This window comes from Python bivittatus, unplaced genomic scaffold (genome assembly GCF_059951505.1).
Source record: "Python bivittatus isolate LINGU-HERP-01145 unplaced genomic scaffold, Pbiv_v1 ctg000850_np1212, whole genome shotgun sequence".
Taxonomy (NCBI): Eukaryota; Metazoa; Chordata; class Lepidosauria; order Squamata; family Pythonidae; genus Python; species Python bivittatus.
The window spans coordinates 17,385,291-17,411,690 of record NW_028277112.1 but is presented as its reverse complement, the minus strand read 5'-3'; the positions used below and the strand labels follow the sequence as shown (position 1 = coordinate 17,411,690).

At 36.2% G+C, this 26,400-nt stretch overlaps 2 protein-coding genes across 9 annotated transcripts in view; one reads left to right on the top strand and one right to left on the bottom strand.

Moving 5' to 3' along the window:
* NUDT12 (nudix hydrolase 12) lies at positions 1-26,253 on the top strand. Of its 8 annotated transcripts, XM_088130208.1 has the most exons (9): positions 8-216; positions 11,517-11,639; positions 12,643-12,696; positions 13,196-13,430; positions 14,306-14,886; positions 15,900-16,067; positions 20,109-20,222; positions 24,414-24,613; positions 25,516-26,253. In XM_088130208.1, exons 4-9 carry the CDS (start codon positions 13,225-13,227, stop codon positions 25,621-25,623), a joined length of 1,377 nt encoding a protein of 458 aa, XP_087986334.1. In that variant the 5' UTR covers positions 8-216; positions 11,517-11,639; positions 12,643-12,696; positions 13,196-13,224; the 3' UTR covers positions 25,624-26,253. The 8 variants fall into 8 exon arrangements, with proteins under 8 accessions (XP_087986338.1, XP_087986336.1, XP_087986334.1 ...); XM_088130212.1 differs by lacking the exon at positions 20,109-20,222 and having other exon boundaries at positions 1-216; XM_088130210.1 differs by lacking the exon at positions 12,643-12,696 and having other exon boundaries at positions 6-216.
* Positions 839-26,400, bottom strand: part of MACIR (macrophage immunometabolism regulator) — a 146,698-nt gene continuing 121,136 nt past the window's right edge. Inside the window, exon 6 of the transcript XR_015793842.1 lies at positions 839-8,807. The gene's annotated coding sequence lies outside the window, so the exon portion shown is untranslated. The remainder of the gene's footprint in view (positions 8,808-26,400) is intronic.

Below are 26,400 nucleotides of genomic sequence, written 5' to 3'. Positions count from 1 at the left end.
TTGCCACCTATTGGATAAGGGGACTCTCCAGAATTAGCTTTTTTCCTTCACACTCTAAAGGACTGCAAAGAACAAGTTGCAAAAACATCAAAGCATGTATTGAACTTTCTGCTGCCTCTGTGCTAGAGGGCTCGACATCTCTCAAAACTGCAAGAGTGAACATGGTGACAATTTTTCCAAAGGCAATGTTGAAAGAGGGAAGAAAGATAATCTAAGGTGAGAGTTACCCTTATGCTATAGCAAGAGAAAGAAAACTGGAAACATGTATATCCCTAGAAATATCTGACTTTCTCAGACAAACATATCTTGGTTCTTTATGCAATAATTGAAGCAGGAGAAATCTTTTTCATTTTACTTCTTCTATCAATGTACAGGTACTGTGCGCACTCTAGTGGCACACTGGTGCACTTCGAGCCATTTCAATCCACCATGGTGATTACAGCTATATAGTCATAATGGGATTCTTTTGCCTATATTTTATGCACGGATCTAATTAGGCTTTAACTAAATACAATAGGTGAGCTTATTAATAATCAGGTAGTTGCTGAGTGGATACATTAACAGTTGAATTAGCTGGCTGTGATAGCAGTGACTTGCATGTGCAACCATGCTTTGGTAAGAATGCAGTTTTAATGAAGGTCACCAGCTCCATCTTTATGCAATATGTTTATTCATTTGTAAGAAAGGGAGGCTTACGGGGGCTCTGGGGACTGAGCATTAGCTCACCTGCTCCATCGCATGGAATGACACTGGCATCAGTTCAAGGCCAGCAGCTGCCATTGTTGCTGGCACATCTGTGATGTCCCTGGGAGCGCACCTGAGGAAGAGATGGTGTCACACTACAAGTAATGTTTGTGCCATTCCAGCTAAAAGCCAAAACCATAGGGCTCAACTGCCTGTCAGTTTTCATTTCTAAATCGAGTGCCTTCCCCCCCCACACACACTTTTTTGCTATAATACACACTTGGATGTTTTTATTTGTGCTGTTTTCACTGGTACTATTTGCTTAGTAGAAGAGGGAACCAAACAGCCTGTAAAGGCTTGGGAAGAGGCCATTGGTGCTACCTGAATTTTATTTTGTTCAAGCCAAACCCCAAAGTTGCGGTTTTAAAAGAGAGGCAGAAGAGGATGTGGTGAGAAAGGGTCTGATGAGGCAGAGCACATCAAATAAAAGATGCCTGGACCACTAGCATCTGACAGGAGAAAGGGGTTTTAGCTTGTGTCACAAAAGAAAAGGCAACTACATTCAGCTGAACTGAGATCAGGGTAATAAACAATATAGGGAGCCCTCGAAAGAACAGTTGCCTATTGGCTGTTTAATATTTGGCAACTGCTGCTGATGTTTAAATCACTACTTGTGTTTTAAAAGTAAGTAACAATGACAAATGATAATCACTCTTCATCACAGTAGATAAGTGTAATATTGCCAAGATATGACTGGAGCCAAAAGGGATCCAGCTACATAAATGGCTGGTTTAATTATTATTATTAGTAGTAATAGTAATCTAGTTAGTTAGATTCACAGTCTAAGACTGGTAAAAACTATTGTTTTTGTAGTTGTTCACACAGTCAGCCAGTTGTTTAGACTGGATTTGGCATTTTTATCCACTTATCGAGTCCAAGGACCTGGGATAGGCAGATGTTGTTTGACGGTGTTAAAGGTATAGTCGCAGGATATAAGCTGTTCCATGTAAAGCTGCCTTTTGCAATTGACTGGTGGTGATTTTGTCAATGCCAATGGTCTTCAAGTGGTGCTCCAGATGTTTTGGGATGATGATGATGATGATGATGATGATATATTTTCTTACACTATGAGTACATTTCCAAGGAAAATGCTGCCTTTAGGATGCAGATTAAAGGAAACAGGGATTCTGTGAATGATTGTGTCCTTAAGATTCTTTTCTATCAGCACTTACAATACATTAAGGCAAATAAATACCCATAAAGATACCATACAGGAAAAAAGGAAATTTTGATCTGTCTCCTAGAGTTTTCTAAGAAAAAAAAAATCTTTTTGGTGACAAACACTGAGCTCAAACTTTATCATACACATTTAGATAGATGTCTGCAAGAGAAACAATGTTGTTCATATCATTATGGCATTTCACATGATGCAAATTAATGCATGCACATAACACAACTGATGCAAATTACATAATTTTCTCATTTGCAAGATGTTATATATTCTGACCCTGAGTGATATATAGCTTTACAGTTCTCCAGTATCTGTAGCAGAATTATTTTAATCATTAATTGGAAAGATGGTAAAGTAAAATGTATGTAATGCTTTATTAATATGTTCCATTCTTGCTGAATCCCATCTTTCTTGCTATGCACAACACTAGACCCAGAAGTCACCCAATGAAATTGAATCCTGGAAGAATCAGGACAGTCAAAAGGATTTTTTTTTTTTTTTTACAGAACACATAATTAAACTTTGGAATTCACTACCATGAGATGTGGTGCTAGCTGGTGGCTTGGCTGACCTCAAAAAAGAGCTGGACCAATTCATGAAAGTCATGGTGATCACTGGCTACTAGTCTTGATGGCAGTGTGACTAACTCTGAAGGCCATCTGTTGGAAGATCAGTGGACTTCCTTGTGCAGTTGGTTGGCCATGTCAAAACAGACTGCTGGACTACATGAGTCAGAGGTCAGATCCAGCAGGACACTTCTTATGTTCTCTCTCTCAGTATGAAATGTAGGAATTAGATATCCATTTGACCATGTTTTTAGTCTTAATCCCCTTTCCCCATCACTGCAATTGAAAGTTCTTTTAAAAAATACACAATGCCAGTCTCAAAACTATATGATTGATAATAGATAGACAGATAGAAAGACCATCCTTGAGACCAAAAGGCAAATTGCTTACAAAGCTAACTCATCCCCTTAGCTATTCCAGGGCCTTCCAAGCAGCCTGAATCTCTGATGATGCAAGACATTTTATTGAGTCTGATATTCTCAAGGCATAGAATCATAGTTTTGGAAGGGAGCTTGGAGGTCTTCTAGTCCAACCCCTGCCCAAAGAAGAAATTCTCAAACCATGTTGGAGTCCAGTTCCCATCATCCCCATCAAGCATAGCCAACAATTATGCTGGCTGGGGAAGGATTGAAGTTGGTTTAAGACACCTGGAGAACATCAGATCAGCTAGAAATGACCTGTGATTAGCATTTTTTAAAAGCATTTAAAGCAATGATATATAATTTTGGGGAATCACACTTCATCTTTGAACACCTGTCTATAGCTATAGTCCTAAAATCGTCAGGGCCAGAACAAAGGTGTAAGCATGATTAGGGCAAAAATTAAACTTGATTCAATTTAAATCAGTTTTAAGGTAATAAAAGATAGCTAATATCATCGCTGCCTATTCTTCCTTTCATCACATAAAAAATTACAAGTTGGCTTTCGAAAGTACTGTCATAAGCTGCACACAGACATCAGTGTATACCAGTCTTTTACTAGGATGATGGAATCAATTTCCATTCTACTTGTCTAATACTTTAAAGCATGTGTGTGTATATGTGGTCTAGACATACAGTATGATCCTCTGTTCCTCATCTGAAGGCAGCAACAAGGAGCAGGGCCCACTACTTCAGCTGTCCTACTCCTTGGTACTGCCTTCAGATGGCTTAGAATACCTTTCTGGGTGAGGACTGATCAGCTCTGATAGGTGCTGCTTAAAAGCATGTTTTATCTGGTCAGGAGGGGAGTGACTTCTATGAATATGGTTAGGCTATTTCTGCTTATTTCAGCCCAAATTTGGGGTAGTAGACTCCTGCTTTTGCTACTTCCTAAAATTCACAAAATTCTATTACTTATTCTAATAGTATTATCATACATTTTTTGTGGCTTAGTTTTTTATTGGCACAGCTCATCCTAATATACCAGCACAGATATTGACTGCTTTTCAAAGATCTCATCAATATTTTGTCACTTCACTGCCCTCTCAAATAACTAATTCACAGCAAAATTTGTGACTGTGTCTCATTAAAAAAAAATCCTAAACTCTCGAGAAAATATGGCACTAATATATATTTTTTTAATTTAGAAAACAAAACAAGGAAAGTAATGATCAGACATTACACTCAGCTACAATTAAGAATTTTTAAATTCCACTGATATAAATGGAAAGATATAGTAGTTGGTATAGAGTCATAATCATATACATGTCACCTCTAAAATTAATTTCATGCTTATTAATCATTATTACTTCCTAAGTGGTTACAGGATGTTATCGTAGGGCTACAAATTCCATGCACATTTACTTGGGGAGTAACTATTATCCAACTTAATAGGATTTACTTTTCAGTAGAAATAGAGAGCTTTGTGCATATATCTTGCACTGAAATCAACTTTGGTATATCATGCTCATTTTCCCTAAGATAATAGTTTTAAAACAGTCTATGTTTCAAGAAAAAGTTGAAATTATCTGCATGATGATGAATCTGTTTCAGAAAGCTAGACTTTATCAAGTTTGATAAAGTAAGCTTTAGAAAGCTAAGTTTTAAATTAAAGTACAACTCACTTCAGATCAATGAATTGATTTGTATGCATTTCAAGCAGGACTGCTCTCTTTGGATTTTGAGTACTCAGTGGCACTGCAATTAAAGCATCTACATAATTAAATCTATATTTGCTAGTTTTACCTATGTGTTGAAACATGAGTTTTAAAAGGCAGAAACTATCCACTTATACAATAGTTAATACAATATTTTGCAAGAGTATTTCTTGTTTGAGTTTGGAAACTATCTATTAGTGCAGAATGCTGCTCTGGAACTGCTTAGTATAGCAGGGATAAAGTAATTTTTAGCCATATATTTTCTTTTACCATTCAGATCTACATAATCTAAATTGTATACAATGATACCTTTTTGAAACACTCTTCAGCATACATGTTAGCAATCATCTAACATATTTTGGAAATGCAGCATATTTTTATTAAATTATGTACTTGCAACTTTTTTTAAAATTATTAGTATTCAGACAAAAACATCTAAGGGGCTGTCATATCAGTATTCATAAAATGAAGAATTGCAAAAGAAACCCATAAAATTAAATGTGAGACTCAGGAACAGTATTTTCTCTGAATGAGGTGGAGGCATTATAAATTCAAACACTGGTTATGGCAGAACAAAAGATTCTTCTCCACTTTCAAAGAAAGATAAAGGCAGGAATTATTAATGTTCAAGCAACACAATAAAGGAGATTCTTAGAAAGTGGTAAGTAGCAAGTCTCACCAGTTGATCATGGAAAAATCATATGGGAGGAGATAGGACTTCATGCGTCCTAGATCCAAGCTTAGTCGAAATGAATGATTAAATATTTTTATTATGGTCAATGACCAGAGTTGCAAACAAAAACACATTAAAAATAAAAAAAATACAGTTAAAACAAAACAAGATAAAATATTGCAATTGGTGGTGGGTTCATCAGTGGATAATCTAAGTCTGCCTAATTTTACAGGCAGTATAAATAACAAAATTTATCTATGTTCAAGGACACTGAATCATACTGATCTGAGAGCAACAACTGTACATAAAAAAGATCAGAATTTCCCAGGTGTTTTACCAAGTGAGGAGTTATAAGGTGGGTTCTTGAGTCCTTACAGAGGGTGCAGTATAGCAGGACATGAGCTGTAGTTTCAACAGCCCCTTGTCCACAGGGACACAGTCTCAGCCCATAGTATTGGCCGTCCAAAATTGCTGTGGGGAGAGCACTGAAGTGTGCTAAAGTTAATACTCTATATTTTGGACCAGTTGAAAACTCATGAACATTTTTCAAAAGCAGCTCCATATTCAGTTCTTTGTTGCAAACAAACATACATGTTGTAAACTTATGTGTTGTAAACACTGAGGCATATGCAAGTATGTCCAAGACCATTTTCTCTAGAAATAGGAATAGTTGAGGCACCAAGCTAAGCTGGGCAAAAACTCTGCTGGCAGCAACTTCCATCTCAAAATCTGGGAGCAAAGCCAGGCCCAGGAACACTTCCAAATTGCAAACTTCTTTCTTCAAGAGAATTGCAACCTTGTCCATAAAGGTAAATAATTAAATTTTATGAACACATAAGCAAACAACAAACTGAGATTTCAGACATTCCAAAAAATATTACTTCACTGAAACCTATGGGGGAAGAGCAAAATGACAAATAATATGTCTAACTTTATGCTTCTGGTATTCAGTTCCCTTTACAGTACCTACTTAGCAAAGCCAGAAGACATCTCACTGCTTTTGCTTAATTTGAAACAATTGATTTAGAATTTAACACACTTCTTTATCAGATTAATTTTGCACATTAATATATGCTAGATGACGGTAACGGAGTTGTAGTCCCACACATTTAGAGGGCACTAAATTGGGAAAAGTTGTTATAAGAAATAATATCATTAACACACATTGATTTAGAAAGTCATTTTCAACAGAAGTTCTTGTCACACATTCCCTCAACAACCGATCATCTCTGCTTTGAAATACTTTTACAACAGATTTTTTTTTTAAATGTGGTAGTGATGATTTCTCGTTTGGATTAATTTGTGTGCACTTAGGGGGGGAAACAGCCACAGAGATTTATAATGTGAACATCTTCTATATAGTGTGCCCCATCCCAGGGACTCTAGAATCCATGAATGGTATGATTCCCAGAAATGTTCTTATCTCAGGTTTCATAGAAATTCTTCCAGACCTAAGTAAACAGAATTTGATTCTGTAGAGAATTACACACATCATTTATATTAAAAGAGAATGCAGCTTCCCCCAGCTTGATGACTCCCAAATATACTGAGATTTCAACTCCCAAAATTCCAATACTAGTTGGTAATTCTTGGTAGTCATAAAACCAACACATCTGGATAGGAGCAGGTTGGGGAAGCTGGTATAATGGCACACATTAATAAGCATTCAAGAGCATTTCTTACTTGATAGTTTCAACTCACAGAACACTGCTCACCAAGTTTCATATCCCCTAAGTTTCGTGGAAAAGAAACTTGCCTGGCAGTGAAATACATATTTATATAAGCCTTTAAAAAGTGGGGGAAAGAGGCTGAACAATAAAAAGGACATTTGTAGCAAATTCAGTGTCTTTACTGAATGATAGATTTATTGACTCATATTTTTTTTTCTGTCCAAAATCATTCTCAGCTCATCTCACAAGAGCTTACTGTCAATTCTCCCTCAAACAATTTCTACATTAGTAAAAGAGATTAAAAACATTATTCCAGTGGATAGAGCCACTTCACCCCAGACCAAACATCCCTTCATCAAAAGGAGACATGCCTGCCACCATCCTGCCTCACTCCTTCAGCTCTCCCACTTAGTTAGGTCCAGGGAAAAATCATCAACCTGCCTCTCACCTTCTCCTGCCCAACTGGATCCTTTTCAAGTAGAGCAGGTGCACATTGACCAAAGATCAATATTTGCCATCTTCACTTTTCTTGTGAGTATGGAGGAAAAAACAAATAAACTACTTCAAGGGGCAAGTCATCACACTTGTTCTTCAGCTGCAATTCTTTATGTTCACAATCACATCCTGTACATTGTTCACCCTTGTGTGAATAGACTGGTCTATAGAAGGTTTGTGTCTTCTCCTCTAGCACAAATCACCTCATCAGCTGATAATAGATTCTCCCAGAGCATGACTATTATTGTCTTTAATTCATAACTTCCACAGCTCTCTAAATCAAATTTTCTTAAAGTCAATAAGTAGTTCTAATGATGCAAATCTTCATTTTAGAAAGAGAGAGTGTTCATGTATTCCAAACTTCTAAAATGTGATGCAGATATAACACAAAGTAATGCACATCATGTGGCAGGTTTGGATATATTGACCGTATTTGCTAGCATTTTTAAAGATTGAAAGTGACTTAACAGTTCAAACTTATCCAGTTTCACATGTTATTGTGACCTCTATATACACCAATCACTGGACAGAACTGCCATCTTCCTAAGTTGATAATGCTTATTAGTCCATTAAGATTTCATGGTAGTTTTTAATATATTCACTTGAATGCTATGGCAATCAACATTACTGTCTCAATAATGACTTGGAAAGCAGTTGAAATCATATTCGAGGTTTAAAGATCAGAGGCTTAGGACAGCTGACACAATACCATCACCAGCACTTTTTCTTCAAAAAATTGAGACAAAGAGAACCTTCAGCAAACATGAAGGACTTCCTCTTTCAAAATACATGATTTACAAAGCAAGATAAAAGATATTTCGTTCCTGCTTGTAGTCACCAATCTAAAAAAGGAATAACAATATTTTTAAAATAAAACATGTATTTGTAATTATTAAATAAAGTAGCTCAAGATGTAAAACAGTTACTTGCCTGAAGAATACAAAACTGTCTGGAGTATGGTTGGTGAACCGATTTTAGGAGTAAAGATACAGAAAAATCAAAGAAAAATCTTTTGACTCCTGCATTTAATTTTCAGTTTTATCATTTGGATTATGCTTTACTGGTTTATATTAATTTTTGGAATCTTATTAATTGCAATATATTTTGCAGATTTAAATGTTCTCAGTACATGAGTGTGGTTTGAAGAACATATTTGTTTTTTTTACCAAATTAGCCGCAGAGTCCAAGTAGATTTCTATATACAGTAATGAAACAGTTTGTGATCAGAAACAGAGTGAAGATGGAATCCATTGCCCATCACTTGGCCTCTGGGCCCAACTATTTGTCTTCCATGCTGCTGTTGATTGTGCTTTGAATGAATAGATAGTAAGAAATGAGGAAAAAGTGCAGCAGCCTGTTCTCTCTCCCTTGGAGTAATGGGCAGTAAGAGAAGAAGAGGGAGCAACATTACCTGCAAGGAGAAGGGAAGACCACATGGAACTCCACAGCCAAATTTCACATATTACAGCATAATCTTTGTAGCACAAATAAAGATATATTAATTGTCCAGTGTGTAGAGATGTATAGGAACGATAATGCAAACTGTATATCTAAGGACCACATGTCTGAGTGAATCCCACTAGCCACACAGGGCATCTCCTTTAAGAATTCCTGAATTTTGTCCCTTCTTAAGACTTTAAAACATGTCAGGTTCTTGGCAAACTACATTACAAGACTGGTAGGAAGCATTTTGGTTGGAGGTTCTGTTAGCCTGCTGTAGAATGCCCATAATTCAACTAAATCAGTACATTAATTGGAACTGTTACAGTTTGCATCTTACTTTTGCCAGTGGCAAGGCATTGTCGCTGGATGTGACCTTGAAAAATGTAACAATTTACAAAACTGACTGAATAATCATTTTTGTCCTTATTTATATGTGGCCTTAAGATTAGAAGAAAACTAATATTCAATAGATTCCCATAAAGAAAATGCAACTATATGAATTTTTAAAAATCATAAGAAACTGGTGTTAATGTGTGAAAGATCATTGGGTGTGATATCAAATGATTTTTCAAAAACCCTTTTAAGATCAAGAATCTCATAAGTTCACTGAATATTTTTGGTAAGAAATGTATTATCAAAGGGACCATTATCATGGTCTAAGCCTAATAAATTATTTTTTCTATTCTATACTCTAGAATCTAGTATGAATAGGGTTACCCGACATCTGGCAAAAGGAGGACATGTCCTCCATCTGGCAGGCATAGCCTTAAAATCAAATATTGTCCAGCTCTTTGAGTATCTACAAGCTATCTCTTCCTAAGCAGCCCCACATGGTGCTTCCCTAATAAGTGCTAACTAGCAAGTTAACAAGCTAAGCTCAGTGAGCTTAATTAGTTGATTGGGACCCACTGCAGAAGTCCAGCTGCCTGAAATTGACAAGACCTTAATCAGTTACATGCTAAAGGCTTTTGCCTCCTAACAGGTTGTAGCACATTCCTGCAATTGAAAAACCAGTCTTTCTCATACTGGAAAATGTAATTTCATACACATGTACACCTGACTACTTCTGTTTTTGTTTTTTGTTTGTTCTTTGCAGTTTTTCACTGTATTTGTTTTTGTCATGGATGCCAAAAAAGTTAAACAGTATGTCTTCCTTTCCTATTGTCCATGTCCTCCTTTGCCTGTTCAGGTATCTGATAACCTTAAGTATGAATGATTTGGTTATGTAACTTCAAAAGTTGTTTTTAAAAGATGTTGATTTTACAATAACACCTTATAATTACTAAAATGCATTCTTATTTGGTACATAAAATCAGACTGAATGGCCTCCAGGCTGGCATATTTCCATATAGGATAGTTGCAGAAAAGGTACTTAGTGTGCAATCCTAAGTATGCCTCATTCACCAGAATTTTACCTAGAGAATTGTTTTCCACCATTTCTTCTGTCCTATTATTTTCATAAGCATTGTTATGTGCAATGAATTTTGATTATGGGCATTCACATATTTGAAGGGAAAAAACCCACTGTTCATTGGCAATCAGCATATCAGCATCCACTTTTCTCCAGTGTTACAGCCTTAAATAAATCAGCCCAGTCTGAAAATAATAAAAATAATGTGAAGATCTCTAATTTGGCTGCAGTTAAATCCTTTTCATTTTGTCCCAGGTATAAGATCAGAAGCCAAGCTGTCCAGAATGATCAGATTTAAAATAGCCTTATTAAAACTTAATAAGGTAAAAAAGAGAGCCAGTTTGGTCTAGTGGTTAAGGCTCCAGGCTAGAAACCAGGAGACTGAATTCTAGTCCCACCTTAGGCATGAAAGCTGGCTGGGTGACTTTCGGCCAGTCACACTCTCTCAGCCACAACATCAGGCTTGGGCAACAAGCCAGTTGGTCAATTCCTGTCCCAACCAATGGATCAAAGTTCAGTTGAACTGGGGGGAAAAAAAAAGTGGACCCTACACCTGTGGGAAAAACACTAGGAAGAAAAAAAAAGTTAATAAGGTAACCTAAATTAAGACTCATTTAAATCAGTCACAATCCACACATGGCAAACAGGAAAGATGTGGTTTGCACTTTAAATTAATGGATGTTTCATCTAGTCAAGAGTCCTGCTGCCTCTGGGAAGCAAATACACAATGAAAGATTTCGTGCAAAACCTAAAGGCCACTGTACATCTTTGTCTATTTTTTGTTTGTTTGTTTCTATTGTTTTCAATAAGCTTCTGAGCCATTTCTTTCTGAAAATATGCAAACTGTTATGAAGTCAACATGCTACATCAATTCTGTTCAATCACGCTGTGCAGTCCTATGTTTATCTTCCTAGTAATAAACCTTAGTGAATTCATTAGGAGAGCATTTCAGCCTCAGCATCTCTTTCCTTAAACCACCCAAAACAAATACAACAGTTTGCAGCCAATTATGTGGATGTTTCCATGGAAATAAAGCCTACCACGATACCTGAGGCTGCTAGGTAAAGGTGCCTAAATTTACAGCCTTAAAATCATAAGGAGTTTGCAAAGCAACGAGCCGAGTAACTGCTGCTCTTTGGGGACAAATCTTTAAATAAAGCCCACATTTTTTTTTGTTAATGCGAGGACGATCACACTAAAAGAATCTGCCTATGTCCACATGTGAACGAGTTTGAAAGGAAACTATTTAAAATACTGTCTCTACAGCTGCCGCACTGTTTTCTGTGCCTGCGGAAGAAACTACAATTCCCAAGATGCCGTTTTGCAACACTTGGCGCTGGAGGCACCTCCGGGAAGAAGTCGTGTAGGTAACCGCTCCGCAGAGCTGAGGTAACGGAAGGTCTCGAAGGGATTCTGACTGCCTTGGGCTGGTCTTTCCTTTCCTGGACCTAACGCAGCCCCTTCCCTCTGGCCCTAGAGACCCTCCTCACTGTCCGTTGAAACGAACCCAAGTCTACGGTTTGGGCGCCCGTGGGCCTTTCCTCTTCCAGGCCTAAGTCTGCGGGCAGAAGCCTCTGTTAGGCGTGCATTTCCGATTTTCTTGCGGTGCGTGAAAGAACGAAGGGGGAGCTTCTTAAGGTTAGCGAAGGATAAACGGAACAGGGAGGAATCCACTGTATTGCTTCGGACCCGAGAGGTGTAAATGTCGGGCCGATCTGTAAGCTTCACTTTCTGAATTGGAGGTGGGCTGTAGAACCTGGACTGACCTGGAAAAATTAAGCAGGGTCGGACTTAATCATACTGGGAGACCACGAGGAAATTCCAAGGATGTAGGCTGGAAAGCAGCAGCAAACCTCTGCCTTATTGTAGCCAAGAACATTAGACACTGAGTTTCAATACATTTTTTTTTTATCCCAATCTGGCTCCCTGTCTGGCAAATAAACTCACTAGAGGCCTGGTGCATGTGAAATAAGACCCTCATTTGTTTGAGAACTGAGCCATTGTACAGTATGTTTTCAGGCACACCATGCAAGGTTGGTGGTGGGGGGTGGGGGCTGGTGCCTTTGAGTCAGTTTTGTCTCCTGGTGACTTAGCAACATTTTTGGAAGTGATTTGCCACTGCCTTGTTTTTAGGACTGAAAGTGTGTGACTGGTGCAAAGCCACCTGTTTGGCTTCTATGCCCAAGGCAGGATTCAAATTCAAGTCTCCCTGTTCCCAATCTTGCACCTGAATCACTAGACCAAACTGGCTGTCTTAGTAACACTTCGCTGGAAGCAGATCCTACAAAATCATGTGCTGCTGAATTTATTCCAATACTAAATGTGTTAACATTCTGTAGAATTTTAAAAAGAATACATCCCGATTTCAATAGTACATCTTCTATCCCTACAGAACAGAATAAAGCATTTTGAAGTTTGAATGTGCTGAGGAAGAAAAGCTTTCAATGTGAGTCCCATAAAAGTAGCAATAATGATCTTTATTACACCTGATTAAGCTTTGTGAGTTACTAGTATGTTACTTCTGTATCAGTAAGCAATAGGTAGAACAGCCATCATGGCTACGAGAGCTAACATTGCAAAGCTAATAGCTGGCAAGAAAAGGGAGTTATCTTTGATAGAAGTACTGTAGCAACCAAGAATTAATCAGCATTTCTTTGGATGCTGTGATCCAAATTAAATAGCCTACATGAGAAAGATAAGTGATAACTAAAAAAAAAAATAGAAACCGCAAATGGTGCTTTTCAAGTCTGCTTTTGTTAGAGAGACTTGTTTACCACTTATTAACTGGAAAGCTTCATTGCAGAAGAATCACTTTGAATTACTTTTCTTCTGGCTTCTTCTTTTGCTGAATTATTTGAAGGATAGGTGTATTGTCTTTTGTATTTAGTTACCCTATAAGATGTGAAATCAGATCAATATAATGTATCTTGATCCATGTTTTTCAGCCTGTGCTACATTTTTAATCAAACACGTTATGGAGGATAGTGAAGGAAATCCAAAAAAGCAACTGATTTCCGAGCTTCACCATTTTGCTGCAGATGGAAACAAAGCCAGGCTTACAGCACTGCTAGATCATTCTCCATCCCTTATCAATGAAGCTGCTATGAACGGTTGGACAGCCCTCATGTATGCAACTAGAAATGGTCACTTTGAAATTGTGCAGGTTCTTCTTGAAAAGGGGTAAGAAAAAATGAAAAATGGCATTGTTCAACTTGTCTACATTCAGTGCCTTGTTGAAAGTTACTTACTGCTCTGTGGAGGTGATTCTGTTTCCAAGAGCAATATGTTCTCTTAAATTCACAGTTAAAATGAAGAAAGAAAGAAAAAAATTCACTTAAATTCAGTTAAAATGAAAAAATATGTATATTTTGCCTTTTCACTGGGAACTCAAGGCAGTACACATGGAGTTTCATCTCATTTTATTATTTTCTTAGAAATGGTGTGAGGTAGGTTGAGTTAAGATAGTGACTAGTTCAAGATCATGACTGAATGAGGTGTAAACCTGGTTTCACAGGAAACTGAGTCCTGGGAAAGTCGAAAGCATGAGTAAGAAACCAAAATTAACCCCATCTTGATTCTCTTTGGTATAAAATGAGGCAGAGAACTCTGACAGACTTTCAAGATTCTGTTATCATACTCTATAACAATAAAGTAGAATTCCTGGAATCCTTGTGATGTCTAAGTGTTGACTTGGCCTACTTCAGAGGACTAACATCAGTCTTGAAAGACTGTCAGGGTTATTTTGAGCTTCTTTGTCATCCTTCCACTTTCACAGGACTGAGTTGCCTTTTCACCTTCTTTAATAGTTCATCAATTCCTTTTTGCTGTCCATGGTTCATCACTGTTCAAAAATACATCTTCCTATTCCTTCTGTTCTGCAAAGAAAACTTGCAGTAGTTCAAAATCCTACCTGGGTCATGGTGTACTTCTTTATTGTACTCAGTTTTGATATATCACCTGTGAGATTAGGATATTTTTATGGTACCTGATATAATATGACATTCTCTCTGAAAATATTACCCCAAAGTAACCTTTTAAAATTTGCTGTTTTAAAGGTGTGACAGGTCCAGAACCAATACTTCAAACCAGACTGCATTGGATATTGCTAGATTTTGGGGCTATAAAAACATAGCTAATTTATTAGCTAATGTGGAAGATGGATTGGAGCCATTTTTCTTGACTTGTCAAGTCAAAGAACATGAACATTACTTTTGCAGGACATTTTTGGATAGAAAGAGTGAGAAGAGAGTAGATTCAAAGTGGCTGAGCATGAAACAGAAGGAACCAACCACCATATATATAATTTTTTCAAATTTAAATCCATTAGTTACATCAGATGATGGTGAACATAGTTTCCAGTATCCAAAGGTTAAGCTTTGTAAATTTCGCTATAAGGATATAAAGAGATATCTGGAGCAGACTGAAACTATCACTACAATTTTTCTGGGAGTAGAATTTCATGGTCTAAGTGTGAAAGATTCAAATGTAGGCAAAGAAGATGAGGATGGCCTAGTTACCTGGTTTGCTCTTAGTATAGATTCTACAGCTGCTGATAGATTTCTACAAGAGCATCAAGGTTGCTATTTCCTTCATCCACCAATGCCTGCAATGCTGCAGTTATCTGAAAATGAAGCTGGTAAGGTTCTGCTTACGTGCTGGGGCAAAAGTTGGGAAGGTCTTTTTGTAACATTCCTAATTCAGGTTGGAGCACTTTGTAGGTACAGGTAGTCCCCAGTTTAAGAACAAGTTTTTAATGAATTTGTATTTTATTTATTTATCCATACATGCATGCATGCATGCAATTTCTATAACCGCCCATCTCATTCCAAGTGATTCTGGGTGGCAAACAATTTCAATCATTGTAATTCGGAACAGTATTGTGTAATGAACTCGAATCATTATGTATTTAACTTGAATCATTGTGTATTTAACTCGAATTTTGCTACAATAGGCTCCGTTCTTAACTATAGGTCATCTATAACCCGGGCATTCTTAACCCAGGAACTTCCAGTATCTCACCTTACTTTGTGCAAAATCACTCTAAACAATCCCTGCTTTGATTTAGGATTCAAGTGGTTTTGATGCACATCCTTAGTTGTTTCTAACTGAACTACTTGTAACAAGTATTAGCTTATGTTATCTCTATGTGTATTAGGGGAATAGTGCTATCACTATGCTAAACCTTACTGATTTGAGTAAACAACAGATTGTCTTAATTTCTAATTTTACTTGCAGGTCCACAAATTAGACATTGATAATATATTTTATGGAAATTTTTTGCCCTTCTTGTCTTATTTTCTCTGGTTCATTAAATTCCCTTCTTAATTTTTCTTATTATAGGATTACATTTTTGTTGATAGCTGAATGTCAGAAAAATGTTCTGATTACACTTCTAATGATAACTTTAACATGCTAATATTTAAGATCTAGAACATTTCAGTGTTCTGAAATGTCACAAATATAAAGGCAGTGACCAAAAAACCTCCCCAACAGTGTACAAACAAATGCTTAAATATTAGACCAGTATTAATAGCAAGACATAAAAGCTATTTTTGTGTCAATTTTAATGATAAATTGGAAAGTTGAAGTTGCAGTATCTGCAGAAAAGAGGCTGGGTATTGACTGAATGTTTTGTGTGTCCTTTTTTAGGAGTCATTGCCCAAGCTAGACCTGTTCTAGCATGGGATAATCGGTATCAATTTTGCCCAACATGTGGCAGTGCAACTAAATTAGAAGACGGAGGCTACAGGAAATCATGCTTAAAAAAAGACTGTCCCAGCCATAAGGGAATTCATAATACATGCTTCCCAAGAGTTGGTAAGAGAATATTTGCTAATATCAGAGTATTAAGTAGCAGTATGGAATCTGAAATTATGTCTCTGAACTTATGCGTTAACTTGAAAATTACACCTATATGTATGGCATAACAAAATTGCATCTTAGTAATGGGAGAAAAATGGATAGTCACCAGGTAGAATAACCACGTGAAAGCCTGGCTTTTGTTGTTTTAATATTAAAACACTTCACTGTATACGCTGGTATACATTTTCTGTACATTTTCTTTATTTTATTTATTAAAATAAAAAATTTTAAATTAAATTAAAATTAAAATTTAAAAATTTTTCTTAAAATTTTTCTCCATAGAATAAAAGACAAATTGAAAAAAAGAAAAAAAGAAAGCAAAAAATGAATGAATGAAAGAAAGAAATGAAAAAGAAAGAAACTAAATTTGAAGAATATATGTGACTTCCAACCTTCTTTTCAACAAATAATAACAATCTTAGATGCTATGAGTCCCTTGGCCCCTCATTTAATCCACATCTTTCTTAATCTTCAAATCCATAAATCATGTCATTTCCTTCTTCTTTGAGCAAAAAGTCCACACAGGGTTTCCAGTCTTTCAAAAAAGTTTTGCTGTTATTTTCTCTGACCAAACAGGTCAGTTTTGCCATTTCTGCCTATTCTGACATTTTCACAATCCATTCCTCCGTGGTGGGGATTTCATTATTCTTCCATTGTTGTGCATACAATAATCTTGCTGCAGTTACCATATACAAAAACAATCTACCGTGTGTCTTTTCTAATTCAGTGTCCATAAATCCCAGTAAAAAGAGTTCTGGTTTCTTTGCAGTACAGTATTAATCTTTAAAATCCTTTGCATCATTGTGTTAATTTGTATCCAAAATTTCTTAGCTTTCTCACAAGTGCACCATGCACAATAAAATGTCCCCTCATGTTTTTCACATTTCCAACACTGATTTGAAATACCTTTATACATTTTTGATAATTTCTCTCATGTCATGTACCAATGATGCATCATTTTATATTTGCTTTCTTAAATTATGACGCTATATAACCAGTTACGTTCTCTCCCAAGTGTCCAACCCTATAAAATACCCAAAATTAATAGCCCATTTTGTCATGCAATCTTTAACCTATTCTTCTTCTGTTTCAAATCCTAACAAAAGTTTATACATTTTTGCTATTATATGTTCATCATTTGTGCATAATTCAATTTCAAATTCTGTTTTGTGTTTTTCAATTCCAATTGTCTTTTTATCCATATTAAACATTTCTTTTAACTGTGCATATGAGAACCACTGAAAACTATGTCCTTCTACAGTCAATTGCTCTCTTGACTTTATCTTAATTTCTCCATCTTCCTATATTAATAAGTCTTGATATGTTAACTATTTCTCCCTATCGGCTGTTTCTCTTCTATAGAATGCTTCTTGCGCTGAGGTCAATTAAAGTATATTCAGGCATAACCTGGGTTTATATTTGTTTCATACTCTCAATATGGCAGTTCTTACATAATGATTTTTAAATCCACATTAACTTTATCATACCATAAAAAGCCATGCCAACCAAACCTCAGATTATGGTCTTCCAATTCTAACATTCTTTTATTTCTCAGCAAGACCATTCCTTCATCCAAACTAAACAGTAGCTACAAAATACACATTTTCTGTACATTTTCCATAAATATTGGCAAAGATCAAAATAAGGCAATAGACATTATTAAAATTAGTCAGGTTCTCTCTTTTTATTAGTATTGTATGCTCATATGGATAAACTAAGATTGTTGGCTGATGCAGCTTGTTGTTAGCAAATTGTATACTGATAGTCATACAACATTTCAATCCTCCTGCCATCAGAAAAATATTCTGCAGTACTTTCCCTTTCTAAAGTTGAAAAACAAGATCTGTTTTGGTGCTTCCAAACATCTCAGGATTACAAGGTTGTCTCATGAGTTACGGGTTATGGACGGACTAAATGTAAGATCAGGCATAAAATGTGTTTAGCCAGCTAATTGTAGAAGGAGGAGTAACTTGAGAGCACAAGGCACAATGGTGTCTGCAGGTGGGGGTGGGTGTCAAAAAAGGCAAGCTATAGAAATGGGCATGTATATGTGTGATGCACATACATAAAGGGCCAGTTTACATTCCAATACAGCTTCCACCATCTTGCCTTTTTTTTATCCTCACTCCACCCCCTGTGAATGCTGCTAGCAAGGCAATACATCTGATTTACTGTTCTCTATGAGCATAACCTCTGTATTCTCTCTAGAGAACATGAATTCTCTTTCCTTCTCTCTTTTGTTTATAAAGCACAAGAGGTAAACATTCAACAGGTATAATCAAGTTTAAAGAATTTAAATAATTATTCCACTATATATGTCCTTGCCTTGTTTCCATCCTTGTATATTTATTTGCAATTCATTTTAAAAGGTACATTTATATCTTAACAGTTTTACATAGCTGTTTACTATTAATTTATTTCTTATTGGTTCTTTGTTAACTTACTTTGCACCTTCTCCTCATGGTATATTACAGGTTTTTTCTTTATATTTCCCTTTTTATTTTCCTTTATGATCTTGATTGATGAAAGTTCTTTACATTTCACAGACAACTTAATTGAAGCTAGGAATAAATAGCTATTACATCTGAAGATATAATACCTAAGAAAAGGGGGGGAAATGTGATCAGGATGAGATATGCAAGTTCGCTGAGCCAACAGTTGGTATTTCCAGTGAAATTTCTTTAACAAATGAAGTAGTCAGCAAGATTTGAAACTCCTGCTCAGTACTTTGCAGCACATACATTTGCTACAGGTCATCACTTTGAAACATATTTACCTAATGGGATTGTCATATCTGTCATTTTGAGAGGATAAGATGAGAAGCCAACAAAAAGGAAAAAGGGAATAAGAATATTGAATATCAAAATATGAAGGAACTGGGTTGTGAATCTATACTTAACAAAATTATTAAAATGTAAGCTCAGAGACAGTAACCATCGCATCTTACATCACATTTTTTTACTCATTCCTTTGTCTACCTCCTTTTATCCCACCTGCAAATCCTACAGAAGAAAGAGTGGACAAAAGGAATGGTCTGTATAAGGATCACTAGTTGAAACCTCTTGCAATATCTTTTTTTTTTTTTCCATTTCCTGAGTGGAAATGTCAAAACCTGACAATAGAGACAGAGCAGTGTAGCAAATACATATATCAAGATTGTGAAAAGAGATTGTTAGGGTAGGAGAGAAAAAGTGGGGACGATACAGAATAAGAAGAAGCAAGTAGAAAAAATGTTCATACAGTGCAGAGCTGTTACATTTAGCATGTTTTAGAAAATAATATAGTTGAAAGGGCTGCAGTAATAGAGGTGCAGCAGCTCTGATTTCAGCTGTGTGTTTCCAGCCAGTTTTTCTCGGGTTCTACCAACTCTCTTATGGCTATGCCTATAGAAACAAGCAGATTGTCATGTTTTTCCATTTTTTTCCTCATTTTATTATTAACAGACCACTTACATGTTGCCTTTTTGCTTCAACATTTAATTTCCAAAGACTGGACTGATTAAAATTACCATTAATGTAAAGTTATGAAAGTTGATAGAACTACAAACTACAATATAGTAACTAAATCTTCTTGTCCTTTAGACATAGCATTTGGAAATCAATACATATCACTAAACCATTAATCAATAACTGGAAGTTGCTGAAAGTAAAAATTCCTGCTGATTAAGTCACTGTTGTATATAACTAGTCACTTACAGTGTTTTTATCAAAATCATGCAGCTATTCAGGCAATTTATCTCCTGACTCTTGCTTTTGGTCTATATACGTACATTCCCAGAAGGCGTCAGTGTTACAAAAACACATGAATAAGGGTTTTTTTTTTCTTTTTTTAAATCCTGCAGTAAGTTTGCTTAGCTATAGGGCTTCTTCTGAGAGTTGGGTTTCAAGCATTGAAAGGAGATAGCAATGCTAAGTGAGAACAGTTAGGTTTGTACTTCTTGCTGCTTTTTTTAAAAGAGATTTAAATATTTATGCCTCTTCTTAACCTCTATTTTAGATCCTGTAGTGATAATGCAAGTCATTCATCCAGAAGGTAGCCATTGCCTTTTGGGAAGAAAAAAAACATTTCCCCCAGGCATGTTTACTTGCCTTGCTGGATTTGTAGAGCCTGGTGAGTTTTCTTTGTGTATATAATGTCAGTTTTTAAACTTTTTTACTTTTTGGGGGGATGGGGAAGCAAAGTATTGAATTGATTTCTAAGTATCACCTTCAGTGACAGAAGCATGTTACCACTTCTGCTTTTGAAGCATGACTAAAGCTCAAGTCACATTCTAACATGCATGCATGTGTTTATGTGTGTGTGTGTGTGTGTATATAGAGAGAGAGAGGAAGGAAAGGAAGGAAGGAAGGAAGGAAGGAAGGAAGGAAGGAAGGAAGGAAGGAAGGAAGGAAGGAAGGAAGGAAGGAAGGAAGGAAGGAAGGAAGGAAGAAGGAAGAACCTGGGTCGCTCTCCAATACTCCATTCACTCTCTTGTTAACACAGAGACACACATAGAAGCACAGAACTCAAGTATTCAAAAGAACCTGGGTTTAGTCAATTTGTGAGCTAAGACAATCAGAACGTACAGGAAAATGAAGATTCTAAGAAAGATTACCATCTGTTGGTAGGTTGTACCTTGCCTGAAAGATAATAAAGTAGCAATTGTGAAGAGGACAGGAAAGAGATTGACCAAAAGGAGATGAATTAAAGGAGGAATTTTGAGGAAGATCTATTTTCACAAGCATCTAAAGATTTGTCTGCTTAGGAATATAAAAACTTCTCAAATAGGAGGCACAAAATCACAGAAGCTACACAACAGCAAAGAGCATCAAAACACAGCTCCTTCAGCTGGATTACTGTTTTGAGCCTATTGTAAGAACAAGTTAAATAACTTGTGTGGAGTATTTGTCCAGATATCTAAAAAGAATTCTGGAGAAGGGAACCACTGAAGCAGTACCAGAATTTTTTTTAAAAAAGCTCAAGTACAAAACTCACAGCAGATTAACAGTTTGAAACAGAGACTTCCCACTGTTCAAGGTTAAAGATAGGCAAGAGGATATCCTTTTTCATTCATTTAAGAATAAATTAGAGGGGGAAATGGAGGGGGATCTCCATGTTCCAGCAAAATAATAGCTGATAGGTTTGAAGATAGCTTTCTAGGGTCATCTGCTACATAGCTGGTGAATCCCAATTCAACATAGAATGAAGGCAGCAATCCACCTGAATTGCTATCATTTGGCAATTCAGGTGGATTGATTAAGGAACTTGTACAGTAGAGTACTGTACCCTCTTGGATACTGAAACCTCAAAATTTAGGGTACACATTGTATTTGAGAGACCTTTCCAAAATGTTCTTAAGCTGATATTTCACCACATTATTTAAGTCTAGCCACTGAACAACTTCATAATGGCTTTCTTGGCAGTTTTTCTCTTTTCTCTGTAGAGGAATAAATGGGAAATATTTCTCTGCATGGACAATATCTGGTTCTAATTGGGCAGCAAGATTTGGATCTCTTGGGGATAATATAGGAACAATGTGGCAGAGATTTGTCATATGCAGATTCAAATGAAGATGAACAAAAACTGGTTTGCAGGGAAGGTAATTACATTCTTTCATGCAGAAACCACAAAAACAGAAATCATTCTTAATTGTGCCTTGAATGGATTCATCAAAGGAGTCAAAAGAGCATCCTGTTCACTGAATAGGAGTTGAGGATGGTTAAGAGCTAGAAGCAATTTGGAATTATATGACCCTTCTATGACTTTAGCAGCTTTGTAAGTCTGAATAAGACCAAAGTAAGTTTGGTGGAAATACTTTATTTATTTGGGCAGTTCATCACAGAACATGGGTCAGTGACATCCTTTAGTGCAATGTTTTTCAAACTTGGCAATGTTAAGATGTAATTCTGGGAGTTAAAGTCCATACATCTTAAAGTTGCCAACTTTGAAAAACACTGCTTTAGTGGATGGGACTGTGGGACTGGGATTTCAGGGAGGTTGTTTTTTCCATGCTATGAATCTGGTATTAGTGGGGACAGAAGTCCATCTAAATAGCCCAGTATTCCTATTTCAGAGATTTACTGATGAAAAATGTCAGGAAATAATTTTAGTTGTAGATTGTTGCCAGAATATGCGGTGAGATTTCTGGGATATGAGGAATTTCAGAAATAACGCATATCTTGATTTTATATGGCTTTTTATTGTCACTTTGTTTTGCTCTGGAAAGAACAAATGTACAGATAGATGTTCTGCTGAACTGTTTCAGATTTGCTGCAGTTTGGCAGTAACAAAACCCAGAATATTTCATTTGTTCTGGATTTCAGCTGAAACAACATATGGAAGGATATCAAAGTAATTTTGCAAGGAGAGGGCTCTTCAATTTTCCCAGCCTTACCTCATTGGCCATCCCACCCTTAGTCTTCCCAACACCTTCCCTAATGTATTCCCTCACCTCTCCTCAGTCCCTACTAATATACTGGCCTCGGTGCTGTTTTCATACTGATAACAGTAAGGAACAGGATCCCAAAGCAGCATATCCCACTGGCCTGCCAGTGATTTTCTCTTTCTCCTTCCCCACCTCCCCTTAGCTGCTGCTGTTCATGCAGTGTATCCTACTGGCCTCCCTACCCCAATCTTCTCAGGCCTTTTCCTTCCCTGCTTCTGATTTCCACATATGACATGGGCAGGGAAACTCCTTTGCCATGCCCTTTTCCTCATCTTATCTCCCCCCTGCCCTAACCTTGAACTACTATGCTTTGATCCATGCCTGGAACAAAACATCCCTGTTTCATTCCAAATATGAACCAGAACAGCTGAAACACAGATATTTTTGTTTGGGCATAGACCATCCAAAACTGGCTATTCCATGCACAGGGGAGTTCATACATAGAGATTTTTGCACTTCCATAAAATGTATATTATTTGGTTGAAGAACAGGGCACAAATGCATAGAAGAGAGAGAGAGGGCATATATGATAAGTTCCTATTACTTGGGTCCATTGAGAGATGGGTATGAAACAGTCCATCCACTGCTCTTGAGGGACATGAGAGTAGCCAGCAGTATTGCTTTAAAGGTTGCTGGACTGGGATTATCGGCTATGGGAGGAAGTGTGTAGGAAACAGCAACCTCTAGAATAATCATGTAACTACTAGATTGTTTTTCCTATATAGCGGTACATGCAGCCTCCAGAGTCTTCCCCATATGATGTTATTAAACTTCAACAGCATGCTGTTGGAATTCAGTTGCAAACTGCCATTTGAAGTACTCTACTGCTTTTGTTATTGCTTTTATTTATTTTTGCTTTTATTTAAATACAGTTGTATGTGCTGATTTTTTAGATTTAAAGGATTCCCCACTCTTCCTCCAGCTGTCTACTCTTTGACTGCCCAACACGTCCATCACTTAGTAGCCCAGTTCGGCTCTCAGTATGAAAAAGGTTGTTCAGTTCTGCTATATATTAAAAGTGCCATTAGTGAAGGACCATGAACATCTAAAAGGATTTCCATTAGTCTGAACTTAATAGATGCACTGAGCTAAAAATTAAAGAAATATTAAAATATTTGCATAATTACAGTCTGTAGCTGTTATTCTCAAAACAGTTTGCAAGCCCTCTTTTCTTTATTGGAACTGGAGCTGTCAACATGCTTTGAAATGCAAAGATCCTGAGTGTCAACTTTTGAAAAGTGATGTTAAGATAATTAAAGATGAGGTTTGAAATCTATAAAGCCAAACAAGTAATTGAAAGCTCACTGCAGTCTTTAATTAAGATTAGCATAAAAATCTATTACAATTTCCATTAATACAGTTTTTGCACATCTTTTTCCAATGGGTCTGTTCCTTAGAAATGTAAATTACTAAAACTTATTCCAAACCTTAAGATGTTGCAAGACATCTGCTGCTCCAAGTATCCCCCCCACCCTTCATAGGTACATCCTGTTACTCTCATTTTCAAAGGATCCCATGAGCTGTGTTGATTCATTTTCTTTATCTTGCCTGGATATGAGTTATCCATGTACAATAAAACTGGGGCAAAATGTATGAAAATAATTTAACTTGAAAATACATTCGTTGATAAAAGCAGTTGCAGGGGACCAGAAAACTACTGCAAAGATATGCAATCAATTTACATCCTTTGAAATTATTACATTGCTTTGACATTATTTTGCTTTTTGTGGATGCATTTTCCTGTTGGAAATACTTTATTCTCTGTTCTTTGAATGATTGCTCAAGAAAGGTTCATATCTTTTGAGATATTTAAAGCACAGGATATAATCCTTGCATTAAGCTTTGTCAATTAACTGTTCTACTTTTTCTTTGATTAGGTGAGACAATTGAAAATGCTGTTCGAAGGGAAGTAGAAGAGGAAAGCGGAGTTAAAGTGGGCCAAGTTCGGTATGTCTCTTGTCAACCATGGCCAATGCCCTCCTCCCTAATGATTGGATGCATAGCAGCTGCAGTGTCTACAGAAATTAAGGTTGACAACATTGAAATAGAAGATGCCCGCTGGTTCAGTAGAGAACAGGTAAAGTTCAATTTAATTTCCTTTTCTTATTGATTGTCCTCAGAATGCATTGGTTAGGACATACAATATGGATGTGCTTTTTTCAGTCAGACAAATTAGACTTCTTACTCTCCTTATTGTACAGTGATTACCCTGAAATGGAAAATTATATGTTTGTAAAAGAATTGATACAAGCAATTGTTTCTCTGTTGAGCCCATAGATCTTGCCAGTAAGTTGTGTTGGTACATTTCAGAGAAGGCTTAAAAATACATGGTTTTCTCTCCAAGTGTAATGATCATCCTGATTCAGTTTTACAATATTTTCTCCTTGGAGATGTCAGATAAATGAGGTGACCATTTTTATTAGAACAATTTCTATTTCCATAAAATATTTCAGGTTGTTGCTATTGAGGTAAACACCACTAAAGCAATTATTTCATAAAATGATTAGTCTCCCATGTTTCCCACTCATGTTTCTTTTTAGATGTTTTCATTACCAACTTTGATGACCTGGCAGAGTGATCAAGTTAGATTCTCTGGTTTAAATTGATGCTTTCCATCTGTTCATTTTCAGATTGAAGTATTATTAGCAGACATACTGTAAATTGTTAGCTTATTGCAACCCAGTTTCTGAAATAGATAAAACTGTGAAATAATATAATTATATTGATCTTTCAAGAAAAGGGAACTGATGCTTTTAGTCTGTGGCTTTCCCTTCACCAATTTTAGAAATGAAAAAGGGAGTAGATCATTCCAGAAATAGTAAACACTACCAATATGAGAAGTAATGGAATAAATATGAGATTTGCTCAATGTTTTCTATCAAAAGCTATTGGGTATTGATTTTAGCTACTGCCTTTCAATTCCTGTGTAGGGTGAACTTCTTGTTCTGATTTCTTTCTTTTTTTTTTTTCCCCTTCCAGGTAATAGAGATCCTCAACAAAAAGAACCAGAATATTTTTGTGCCACCACATCAAGCCATTGCCCATCAGTTGATAAAGCACTGGGTTGGAATGAATGCTAATCTTTAAATTCAGCAAACTATATATTTACCTTGCATCATAGCTGCATCTTTTAAGATAAAATTAAACTTAATGAAATTATTATCATAATTTTAGAATTCTAATTCTTTTAGCCCCACTCCTCTGTATAATATTTATACTTAGTTCTTTTAACAAATTTTGCATTGTGAAATATTGCCTAGTTTCTTGATAAATAAGCTTCTGATAAAAGCTTATTTTATTAGGAAATAACTTAGGTGTTTTGCCAGCAAGCACTGTATATATTATGGGAATCAGTACCTATGACAGGCCTTGATTACATCCACTAACCTTCAAACATTTTTTTATGTAATTAATATTTTAAGTGAAAAATGCCAAAAATTTCATAAGAGAAGCCAAATCTTACAAAATCTCTATATTATTACCCAAGCTCATATGAAATTTTGGTAATTTTTTTAGTGCTCACAAATCACACAAGGGTAACACACTTAAAATTTCTGATGCCTGATATAGAATGTTAAGTAATATCTTACCCACTAGTTCATTACATGTAACAGAATTGTCAGTATAATACAGGATAATATTCTCACCAATTTATTATGCAATTCTTAAAATGAAATTGTGGTAAAAATCCTAATAAAATGAATAGAATTTACATTATGAATGCGAGCTAAGATCTCATTCTTGTAAGAAGCTTGCTATGTGTTTTTCATTACACTATCTGTTAGTATTGCTAAATCATAAAATTATACTTTGGGATTTCTGGATACATTTGCACTAAGCAGGCTCCTGAGTTTCTCCAATACA

Bases quoted from the DNA above. Each gene is read 5' to 3' on its own strand.
- NUDT12 (XM_088130210.1), top strand. From the start codon at position 13,225: ATGGAGGATAGTGAAGGAAATCCAAAAAAGCAACTGATTTCCGAGCTT. The intron at 14,887-15,899 runs GTAAGGTTCTGC...GTCCTTTTTTAG, and splicing joins GTTATCTGAAAATGAAGCTG to GAGTCATTGCCCAAGCTAGA. The intron at 16,068-20,108 runs GTAAGAGAATAT...CCTCTATTTTAG, and splicing joins TACATGCTTCCCAAGAGTTG to ATCCTGTAGTGATAATGCAA.